General features: G+C 36.1%; 1 protein-coding gene across 2 annotated transcripts in view; it reads left to right on the top strand.

Moving 5' to 3' along the window:
• Nucleotides 1–12,369, top strand: part of sema3gb (sema domain, immunoglobulin domain (Ig), short basic domain, secreted, (semaphorin) 3Gb) — a 34,926-nt gene that overhangs the window by 10,456 nt on the left and 12,101 nt on the right. For both annotated transcript variants that reach the window (XM_039658083.2, XM_039658081.2), the window contains exon 2: nucleotides 4,959–5,087. In XM_039658083.2, coding sequence (XP_039514017.2) covers nucleotides 4,988–5,087 — 100 coding nt within the window. In that variant the 5' untranslated portion in view covers nucleotides 4,959–4,987. The remainder of the gene's footprint in view (nucleotides 1–4,958; nucleotides 5,088–12,369) is intronic.

Raw genomic sequence — 12,369 nt, 5'->3', positions numbered from 1 at the left:
GTATAGTTTGATTAAAAAAACAACCATTACACAGAGATTTAACATTCTTTTTAATAATGGGGGACACGCAGGGTGTTGGTCATGTGATCAATCTTGCCTTGTCTTTATTCATTGGGGCTCCCCCTGCTAAAAGTCTTCCTTTGTTGGAGGCCCATTGAAGAAGTCTGTGTATTTTTTTTCGAATGAATTTATTGACTTACAAACTCTCCTTCATTTTAAGTTATATATTCAAAAATGATCTCTAAATATTGTCTCCCCACTAAAGCATGAGATTCTGTGAATCATGCTTTCTTATTTTTCAATTAGAGCTGTTCTAAAGGGTCCTGTGAGTGAAAATGCAGACATTGGTTCAGCAGGAGGGAGCCACTGCAGTTGAATCATTGAGGGAAAGTCTCCCAGAATCCTTTGTGTCAGGTCGCCCCATGACCTACTGTTTCCACATACCCAGGCTCCTTAATGGTAAATGCGCTGCGCTATTGGTTTTCTGTATTCATGCCTGCTGCATGGAAACTAATTTCCACTTGAAGAGGAGCTCAGCTGGAGAGAGAAAAATAGTGTTAGAGAGAGAGAGTCTTTGCCAATTTATAGTTTTGTTCTCTTTATGCTGTTCTACACTATTTTCATTAAAGGAATAGTGCACCAAAAACATAATTATTTACACTCAAGATATTTAGGTTTAAAATGTCCATCCATTTGGATTACATAACAAACTAATACATTTAATGTGATGCATATTTGTCAGCTTAAGCCATGCATAAATACTCTGAATATGTTTTAAACAAACAGTAACCAGGTTTATACTGTATTATTATCAATAAATCGAATGTGTTTCAATCTCATACATCTGAATAAACCATACAACTATTACTTTATTTTATTTTAATTTAATTGCAATTGTATTTATTTGTGGGTTTTTCTTCTTTATAGTGCTTTGTTTTAATTTTAGTTTCACTGAAAACTGGCATCAGGTTGTGTAAACAGTGACGTTTATTTTAATTAGTTTAGCTAATTATCGCTTGTAAGACTCCTTGTTTGTTCAGTAATATTTTGAACAAGCATGCTTAATACCTTTGAATCTACTTTTAAATCAATGTCAATCTATTCTCCATAATGGGATTTAAATTTTCGTTCCCCTTCTTCAGACATCATCCTTTGCTTTTTATCTGTAATTCATCCTCTCTGCTGTCTGTCTCACCCTCTGCTGCTCATTTTATTGCCTCACCCTTGTCCTTGACCTCTGCTTGTTCTCAGATTTACTCTGCTTCGGGTCCTTTTTATAACAACCTCATCATTCTGTTGCTCCATGTGCAGGTGTGGCACACTTATGCAGACACACACACACACACACAGTGATAATGACACCCCTGTAGCCACTTGAGGCATATAATTAGAGAGCAGACATGTGCTGACTCTTAACGATAGGTATTCTCTAGGCTACAGGGCTCACCCATGACTGCACCCTCAAATTTACAGTGCATCTCAAAATAAGATGCACTCCTTCAGGTTCAGAAATAAAAGCATGATGCAGATTGTTTGGAATTGCACCGCAATATGTACTATAACAAATGGAGTATACTATAACAAGCGGTAATGCATTTTTCAGTAGCTGTTTTCAAAATATTGTCGCTGTAACCAAATATTTTCTCAAAGAGGCAAGCTGAATTTTTGTAATATTTTATGGTATTAATTTTATTTATTGTAATATTAATTATTGCCTGAACTAAATGTTGTTTATCTTGAAGGATTTGGGAAGTCTGATTCAATTAGTGAGTCGATTCACTTGGATCATTTGCCTGAAACGAAATTTACAATAGTCTTTTCTTTCCAAATGTAATGTATTTCTGAGTGAAACCATTTCTTGACAAGTAAAATATAGGGCGGGACTTGATTTAATTTATATGGTTGTGGTTTGAAAGTGCTGTGATGTCATGTGATTGATAGGTTGTCCTGGCCTCTCGCCAGTAAACAAATCAGAGAAGAGAAGTGATTGCAAGAGGAGAGGGGAAGTTCTTTTTATTAAAGATTGTGAGGACATATACATTTTTTTTTTTTAAAAGAATGATGCGCACAGTTTAATAATTTATAATAAATACTGTGAAATTTCATTAAAAAATAAGAATTTTGATTTCATGGTGACTTTTAAAAAATCATTTTACAAAATGATGCTTTTCATATGTTTTTGGCTTATTTATTTTATTGGTGGTATAGTGTAAATTGAATTGTTCAAATGCTATTCAGTGCCTTCATCCATACATAGATGTATGCACTATGATCTGATTATTTTTATTAGCTTGACAGTGTTTGAGTGCTTCCCTAACACAGCAGCTAATTATGTTGTTATATTTCAGTATTCATTGATTGTCTTTTTTGGTAATTTTTTAGATAGGCCTATATTTATATGTAAACAAAACAAGTCAGCCAAAAGGAAGCAAATCAGACATACTGTGGGAGCGCTCTGCTTTTTCAGTCTGTCTGGATTGTTGAGATAAATTTGACACCATGACAAAAATGTTTTTGTGCCAGGTTTTAATCTTCACAGACTGGTCATTCCCTCTGGTGCCTTTCAAGGGTAGCAGACAGTGGAGAATTCAGCGGTGCTATTGTTTTATGAATCTCACACATCATTTGTGCCGAACCTGAACACTTACAGAAATATCTTTTTTTTATGGGCCAATTGGTCTACTTCAGATACTAAAATGTCTTTCTGTTGATCCATTTCTCTTCTCCAGATCAAATTCCTGATACTACATCCGTCATAGACAAAGAGCGCTGTCTGTTGGCTATTGTTCCTCTGTCATTTTTCATCACTGGAAAACAGTCATTTACCCTGGAAGAGGGCCAAAGTACAGCATTTCATAGCGTATTACAAAACTACTTCTGCAAAGAGGCAGTTAGTGGTAGAACCACCACAAACCTGTTAAATAACAGCGTAGTATGCATTGTGTACTTTTGTGATGATACTAATTATAATAAGGTTCAGTCCAAGGATACAGTGAGACACAATGTAAGTGAACTGGGCCAATTCAAAAGTGCTAAAATACAGTTTCAATCAAGATGTCACCAATTTAGGGGTTAACATGATTTTAGTGTGAAATAATAATCCCTTACTAACCTTTTCAACTTCAGCTTCATTCCCATGATAATGTAATGCTGAAACCCATAAAATCAAAAGAACAACTTTATAGCTCAAATAATACACAAGATTAAAAGGATACTTGACTTTCTTTGGAAATAGGCTCATTTTACTACTTCCCCAGAGTTAAACAGTTGAGTTTCACCATTTTCGAATCCATTCAGCTGATTTTCTGATGTTTAGAAGAATATCAGTAACCAGACAGTTTCTGGTCCCTATGGAAGTCAATGGGACCAGATACTGTCCAGTTACTGATTTTCTTCTAAATGTCAGAAAATCGGCTGAATGGATTCGAAAACGGTAAAACCCAACTGTTTAACTCTGGGAGAGTAGTAAAATTAGAAAATTTTCCAAAAAAAGTGGAGTATCCCTTTAAACAAGAAAATCAATGCACATTACAGTTCATGTTTTTTATTTTTATTTTTTAATTTGCACATTATTGCTGTATTTTGTCAAAAATACAATAAAAACAGTGTTGTACAATAAAAATAGTATTATCTATGTTAATAAATCGTTAAATTGTAATTGCAAAGCTAAGTTTTTAGCAGTCATTACTCCAGTCTTTATGATCGTCCATAAATCATTCTAATATGCTGATTTGGTACCGTGGAAACACCTCTTAATATCAGTGTTGAACAGAAGCAGTTTTGCTGCTTAATATTCCTGTGGGGTTTTTTTTTTTGTTGTTGTTTTTTTACAGTAAATGGATTTTTTGTAACAATATAAAAGTCTTCACAATCTATGAATGCATCCATTGCAAAAAAACAAAAAAAAAAACAAATCTCACCAAAAAAAACAAACATTTTAAGTGGTTATTAAACCAAATATGTTTTGCCTCTTTGTAAACTCCATCAACATATTGTGTGTACTGTATATAAATCAGCATTGTTCTGAGCTCTGCGTCGTTGAGCATTTTCATTATAAAACATGCTTGCAAGTGTTTGCATTCCTGTTACGGTTATCCCTCTTTAAGCATGTAAATCTGTGTACACAGCTTGCATAGATACGTGCCCGCCATGTTTAGCACCTCAGAACGGGGAGATTTTCTACAGATACGGAGGCTCACAGTAGGTTTGCCGTCCCCTGCCTCCCAGGAGTGAGAGTTTAAGATTTAAAGCAAGGCAGTGTGACATGGATTTGCTGGAGCTGGAAGGATTTGGCAGACATACTTAAGAAATCATTGCTCTCTGACTGCATAGTTCTCTAATCTCTTTTGGGCGCATGTCCCCACTGCAGAAAGACTTGCTGCCCTCGCCCACGGCACACAACACTAGCAACACTATTTTCACGGAAAAGGCCAATTGAGTTCAGATTTTTGACTTTTTCCCTCCCAGATATAAAGGTAAAAACAACACAAGACTGTGGACCTTTGGATAATTTGAGCTGCTGTGTTTACATGCCTCAGCATTGTGATTTTACTGGCCTGTTTTTAGTCTTCACTGTGGATGGTTGTAAATGCTCAGAGAAAAGACGGAGAAACTTACAACCCTGTGCTACTTTGTGGAAACAATCAGTCAAATATGAAAAGCCAACTAGACGCCTTTAGTTCTTTGTTTTCTTTTCTCTTTTGAGCTTTACTGACGGGTGGGATTTGTGCGGGAGTGACCTGTAAATGGGCCTAAATTTGAGCCAGGGCTTCTCAGGGTGGGAGTCAAACAAGAGCATTGTTGAAATCACTTTTGTTTTATGGGCCACATGTATGAAAACAAATTGAAACTAATCCTTAAATGTATACTGTATAATTGCTGTCAGTAAACAATGAATAACCTTTCTTGTGTTTCACAATGTGTAACGCATGAACTGTTTCTGTCTCTCACACTTGCAGATCTCGGTGGAAAAACTTCTGCCATTATCATGAGCATGATGCAAACCCTGCTTCTCATCCTCAGCTTGTGTTTCTGGGGTTGTAATGGCAACGTCCGCACAACACCACGAGTGCACCTGTCATATAAAGGTGAGAAATGTGGAAACCCCCCCCCATATTTTTCAAAATAAGCAAGCACACATTTCTATTTATTTATTCTTTTCTGATTAAAGCCTAAGTTACTGGTGTGATATAACAACATTTGCAGTATTTAACATGCATTTCAACTTTGTTGCTGCGTAATAAAATGCAGCACAGAGGTGATCAGAATCTCATCATTATCTCACTTAAATGATACAACCATTCAGGCAGAAACGTTAAACATTTAGCAAATTTTTAATCAGATCAGAGGTTTTTTATCCTGGACATGTTGGTGAATTTTAAGTGTTCTTTTTTAAACTTGGAACGTGGAACACAAAATAAGATATTATAAGTCAATGGTGTCTAAAACAGCCTTGGACCCCATTGACTTTTCATTGTATGGACAAAAATAAAACAAAAAATAGACATTTTTCACAATATTTTGTGTAGAAAGTAGGTTATACAAGTTTGGAATGACATAAGGGTTAGTAAATAATGAGAGAATTATTATTATTTTTTGGTGAACTGCTGTATCTCTTTAAGAAAATACAATATCTTCTCAAAGGACCTCCCTAAGTTCCTTCTCTGGACCCCGGGTTCAAAACCCTGATCTTAGATGAGAACATTTATGATCAAATTGTCTAAAACAATAAAACATTCACATTTGAAACTTAAATGCATTGCCAAACAATGTGGAATCTTATTATCTCATATTTCCCGGTGTTTATTTTTCGTTTAACTTGAAAGGCTTGTTCTGAATTTTCTAGAAAGTCTGTGGAATGTAGTTTTCTTGCTTTGAGTGTCTTTTTAATTCCTCTTTTCTTACTGTTCCTCATGTCACACTCTCTCACACTTTCTCACTTCCTGTCTTCCTGTGTATGTTTTGAATCTGGCACCAGCATGCCTCATCTCCCAATTAATGCCCCAGAGAGGGGACTACCCATCATCCCCTCTGCAGGGGGATGTGTCACGGCGGGGCACAAAGAGATGCAAGCAGAGCGAGGCAGATGTTTGAAGTTTAAAAGTCAAATCTCACAAACACAAAAGCATTAGCATTTTTCCCCCATTCAGCTTGCAAATGGCGGTCAAATACCGGGCTTCACAAGATACAGTGGCATTGTTGAAGAGATATTGTTTTATATAATGAAAGTCACTTGGCACAGCTGCATGCAGACACATTTATAATACTATTTTGCCCACCCGTCTGACAGAAGCACAGTGGCACAACAGGTCAAAGTCTGACATGAATTCTCTCTCAGTTCTCAGAAACTGTCACACACAAAACCTAGCAGGTGTCTTTCCAGTGGAGCCAAATTACTTTGTATAATCCATCAGAAAGTATTCACACAAATAGAAACACATAAACTCACACACACACACACACACACACCTACAGTCTCCTTTGCAAGGTATATTTAGTACTCAACCTGGTTGCATGTGCCAGTTCAGCCAGCTTGAGGCATGGTTCCTCATGACACCCTACTGTCAGGATGCTGGGCTTTCCTAATAGTGTCCCAACCAGGTGCGATGCAACAATTTTTCAGGCCACACAGAAATTGACCTTATGCACAGATGGACTACTTTCTGAACTTAAGCCAGCTCCTTGTTTCCTGTCTGCCATTATTGGCCGAACTTGATTAATTCAGGTGTGTCTGATTATTGTTGCCGTGACTACTGAGGTCAGGCACACCTGGATTAATCAATTTGTCCAATAATAACTGACAGGAAACAAGGAGCTGGCTTAAGTTCAGGAAGTAGTGCATCTGTGCATAAGTTCAATTGAAGGCATGCTTTTCATGGCTTTCCTTAGGGAAATTGAGGGATTTCCAATGTTTCTGAACTCTTAAAAATGAATGAATTTCATTGAATTATGTAAGGAAATATATATATTTTTTATATAAATATTTATGTTAAATTGATGGCTACTTTTCGTCAGTTATGGCTTGTAAGATCTATAATTAGACAGAGATAAAGTAGTGCTTAAGATTAATTTATTTGAATTAATTAATTATAGCATTTATTCTAGAGAGAAATAGAGAGAGATAATTGAATCATATCTGCTTCTTTTCAGCGTCTCTCTCTATGAACAACGAAGTGGGTAAATTACTTCCATATATATATATATATATATATACAATTATTATTATTTTTTTTTTTTTTTTTCTATTATTAATATTATTATTATTATTATTATTTAATTACTTTATAGCTTTTCATTAACCCTCTGGGGTCTGAGGTGCTTTCTGGGTCCTGGAGGTGTTCTGACATGCTCTGACATTTGTGCTTTTTTCTGTTACTTGTGACATATTCATGGCTAAAGTCTGATAACACTGTATTCAGCACAAACTCTGCTACAATAGTATGTCAGCAGCATGTATGTAAAAGTTTGTAGTTTTGAGATAATGACTCTTATGCATGGTTTGTGAAAAAAATGCCACTGAAATAAGGTGATGAAACCCATACTGATTATTTCTTCACAAGACTTCTGAAAATTGTATCACATAGCCTAGAGTATTTGCTCCAAAACTATGTGAAAATCTTCCTGACTACTCATTCAGTTAAGACAATAAAGTCTTTTAAAATTTGTATGACTTGTTTTGTGTAAGATAGCTTTATGCAGGGACGCATTAAAGGGTTAGTTCGGTATGTTACACTTAAAGCCCAGTTTCAAGATTGTTTCAGATGAAATAGAATGGTTAAGATTAAAATTTGGACAAATGCTGCTGTTTCGAGAATTTTAGGTTTCTGTGTTAGCACCCCCCCCACCTACACAATGGTTGTCTATGTGCACTGAAACAATCATTCATAAAACGCATTAAACTTTAGTTTACAAAGACTGAAATGGTCTGGGGTGTTCACTGATATGCTTACACAAAAATTGCTGCAAAAGATGCTTTCCAAAAGGATTTATGGTATGTTTTGTACCAAGTCAAGTCAATGGAGTTGGACAAAAACTAAGATAAAACCTGTTGGAATAATTATTTATTATTAAATTTTGTAAAATATTGTTTTCTTTTCAAGTTTTTGTACCAAGTCAAGTCAATGGAGTCGGACAAAACCTACGATAAAACCTGTTGGAATAATTATTTATTATAAAATGTTGTAAAATATTGTTTTCTTTTCAACCAAAACATTTCACAAAAGCGGTTTGCTAGGTTTTAAATAATAAACAATCTAAATATTATTTACAATTAAGGGAAAATTTCATTATAGGCTATTTGATTGTTGTGCATATGTAGTTTGAAAACTTCTACTCATTTTTCAGTGTTTTGAAGATTTTGTATAAAACCCCAGCTATGAGTTTGGCTTTATGTTAGTCTTTGAAATAGATTTTGTGTGTGTGTGTCTGAGTGTGTAAGTGTGAATGTCTGTGCACCCGAGTGTTTGCGAAGGTGATTATGACCCCGGGTTGACTGGGGTTATTATGTGCGTAGGTGACAGTGGGATAGATCCCTGTTCTGAGAAACAGGATTGGCTTGTGGCGTTTGAGGTTTATTATTAGCTTGTGTGGTTGCTGTGTTTATCTCGGCCAAAGCACAGGGAAGCCCCCCAAAGCATGGCAGGGCTCACTGCCAGCAACCTGCTCCAAAATGCCACAGAGACAACAGGAATGTTTGGGGCTTTAGCCGGTGTCATCCAGCCTGAATCCATCTTCACCCCACAGCAGGGCCACTGGCTTTATCAGAGTCAGGTATGAAGTTTGAGTTGTGGTCAGGGTTGGTTTTAAAGATTTGGGACTCCCATTCTGGGCATCCGAATTGAAATAATTCTGCTACAATCTTGAACTCATTGTTTGTTTGTCCGTTTATCCACTGCTACTCCCATTTCTTCTCAAGACCGAGATGAGTGACTTGAGTGCATTAAGAGTAACACTCAAAAATTCTCTGAGTTCTCTCTGGAATCAGGCCACTTTCCCAGAGTGCCACTTAAAAACTGACAGCGATGTCTGCTTATTAATGTGGGAAATGTTTTTGAAAAGGGTATGTGGATAAATTAATTCTATAAACCTGAATTACGAGTTAGAAGGTCAGAAACAGCTATGGGAGATGATTTCTCTTATTCCCATAGACATTCAGGAGAAAAGCCACTTATGATTCTAGAGCCCTAAATCACCCATCATTCATTAAATTCTACACATCCAATGACCCTTGAGTGCTTGTTTATTTAATATGTTGGCTAATTGATTTTACTTGACAATAACAATAGATATCACAATATTGTTTTTGTTTTTTTGCTTTAAATAAGGTTTTTATGATTCCATCGAAATTATTGTCACCAATTACTATATATATATATATATATATATATATATATATATACTACTAATACTATGTAAAAACTCTCGTGCTCACCGAAGCTTACTAAAATTACAACAGAGTAGTTACACGTAGGAAAACAAGCTACAATAGAACAAAGACACAAATAGATATTTGCAAAGATGGACAATTTGTAGAAGTGTATTTAACCATTCAAGCCCTATTAGGCAGTAAAAAGAACTTCATTCGTTACTCACGGGCACTCTGAGCTGCAGCTTTATGTGTGCGCGTCTCTCAGACAAGACTCAGAAACCATGTTTCTTCGTGCGTACACCAAAATGAGTCCTCATTATCTGCTTATTGCTCTTAAATGGCTTAAAATCACTTGTTTTTAAACCACAATGCTTAAAAATGCATACAAATGAGGAACTCTTGTGACTCTGCAGCACAGCAATGTCATATGTAACCGCGATAGAGAAGATGGTCAAAAATCTCTACTAGTTAATCGTGTTTCCTGGTTTATCACCCACCCAAGTTAAACAATTAGTAACAAGCTAGTTTTTAACTATGTACAAGTTCATTTGGTCAGACTTTGTGGTGTTGATTTAAGGCATTGTTCATATCAAAAAGTATGTCCTGTTATACTGGTGGATTTACAGCATGGCGCCTTATAGGGCAATAAAGAGGGTATTTCTTGAACACATCTGTCTAATTTGTAGTGATACAACTGTATTGTTCAAGCTTATCTTTGTTGTTGGATCAAAGCCCTGCAAATGAATACAAATGGACTTTTCTATCATATATGATATCCAAGTTTCTTGGGCAAAGTGTTTGTTGGCAGATACATTTCTAATGAGGTCATGTAGTTTTGCATTTCATCTACAATCAACATTTCCTTCCTTGGAGAAACACAGAAGAATTCCTCACCAATGAGACACTTAAGCTTGACATCCTTTCCTGTGAAAAATGCTCTTGGTTTTTTCTTCCATGCTGGCCTTGAGCTTGCCTCCCATGTCCAAGTAATGATCTTGGCCTTTAAAAAAATCCCAGGGCAGAGTGGCACAGAGAAACCGATTTAACAACATTATTAAAAGCTGGATCTATGAGGATTCTCATGATACTCTTTACCCTTTTTTCCCAGTTGTTTGGCTTTCAGCCTGTAGAGTTTTTGGCTTGCAGCCAAAAATTAAACACAAAAATAATGTTTGAATACTTGTGTTAGCTTTAAGGAGACACTGTCCACTCATATAAATACTGTGTTTTGGAAATCATTAGCTTAGTGTGGCTGTTGAGTACAGTGATCAGATGCTTCTGTTTTTAAACTGTATTTGATAGAATCATGTGAAAGTAACACATAGTGGGCCAAACATACAGTATTAGTCCTTCACATTGGACAAAAAATATAGGGACTAGTTTGTAAAAATAGCATATGGTTATGCTCCCCCAAGATATATGGATGCCTGTGAACAATAATGTGATCTGATCCCTCTCCCTTGTTATATGTCAGATTCAAATATAGCTATGCAGAGAAATATGTTCGGTGCAGCATACGATTTCAGATTGTTGAAATAAAGGACACCACCGGTTCAGCTTGATCTAAAACTAGAGTGATGTTTGGAATCCATCATCATTGCACCATTGAGCATACAACTTAAAAGAATAGTTTATTCAAAAAATATATATTCTGTCTATCATTTACTCACCCTCATGTCGAGAGGAGATATTTTGAATAATGTGTCACAAAAAATTACTGTATGGACAAAAAAGAAAATTGGTATTTTTCAAAATATCATCTTTTTTGTATTCCACAGAAGAAGTTTGAAATGACATGAGTGATGACAGAATGGTCATTTTTGAGTGAACTATAACTTTAACTTTTAAACCTTTAACCAGGTTGCTATTGTAAGTCTAAAAGAGTTTCATAAATGACTAGAAATGCAATGAAAACACATTTCCTGGAAACCTTGTGCATTTAGGTCATGACCTAAATATTTAGATTTCCTTAAAAAAAAGTCTTTGGCCATATGGTGATAAAATCAGTGAGTTTGAACAGCGGCAGCTTTTGGAAAGAAGCTGTCAGGGCCGACTCGCAGCAGGAGTTTAGACGAGGCTCAAACTTGAGACGTCCAAAAGAAATATACAGACGTGGATAGTTCGCTATACTTTTTATACAGTCTGTGTCTATTTTCTGAGCAGACTGAACTGAACTGCTGATGCAGCTCCTAACATTTCAGTCTCTTCCAGACTGACTTTTTTAATGAGATGTCCTTTTTCACAGAGGCAGTAAAGGAGGTCCACCTGCCTCCAGCAATTGAGCTGCGAATACCGTTTTCGATATGTCTCAGTGAAATCATCTTAGTGTTGCTCAACATACACTAGACATTTTGAAATGTGTGTCTCTTAAGGGATAAATCCAGTTTTCCATTGCACATTAATTGAGGGTTCTGGCGTCTTTTTCTTCCCCACAGCATTGCTTTTTTTACTTTTCTTTTTTTTTTTTTACAGGCAACAGAGGGGCTGTTAATAATCGGCCAGTTTTCCCCAACTCATTGTTCAGCATGTTCCACAGTTATTGGCTTGTCTGTGGTTGTAACAATCTCAGGCCTTATACACAAAGAGTCTCCCAGCGAATCTGTCTTGAGAACTCTCAAGTGCTCTTCTTTACATCTCTAAGACCCTAATGAATCATAATGACCCACTAAATTAAACACAACTCTTCAAACATCTATTGAGATAATCACATTTGTGAAGTTTGTGAAGTAGACACTGCTATTCAGTATTTTCATTCATAGCTGAGCATAAAGACCGGCATCTGTGTTTTGTTGTATCTTTTTGGAGATATTTTATTGTTTAACCTCTTTGAAATTTACATCTTCATGACTCTAACCAGAGACAAATTATATAGAGACATGCTACTTCCTAAATCCTCAATACAACTATATAGGGAAAACCCGTAACGCCAAAGATGAGGTTGTATGCATATGCCCAAAGCCAATCGTCTGCTTTTAACAGTCAAGGCAGGAAACATTGAGGCC

This window comes from Pimephales promelas, chromosome 14 (assembly GCF_988280905.1).
Source record: "Pimephales promelas chromosome 14, fPimPro1.hap1.1, whole genome shotgun sequence".
NCBI classification, from domain to species: domain Eukaryota; kingdom Metazoa; phylum Chordata; class Actinopteri; order Cypriniformes; family Leuciscidae; genus Pimephales; species Pimephales promelas.
The sequence above is the reverse complement of the archived record's forward strand: the minus strand, read 5'-3'. Positions and strand labels throughout refer to the sequence as shown.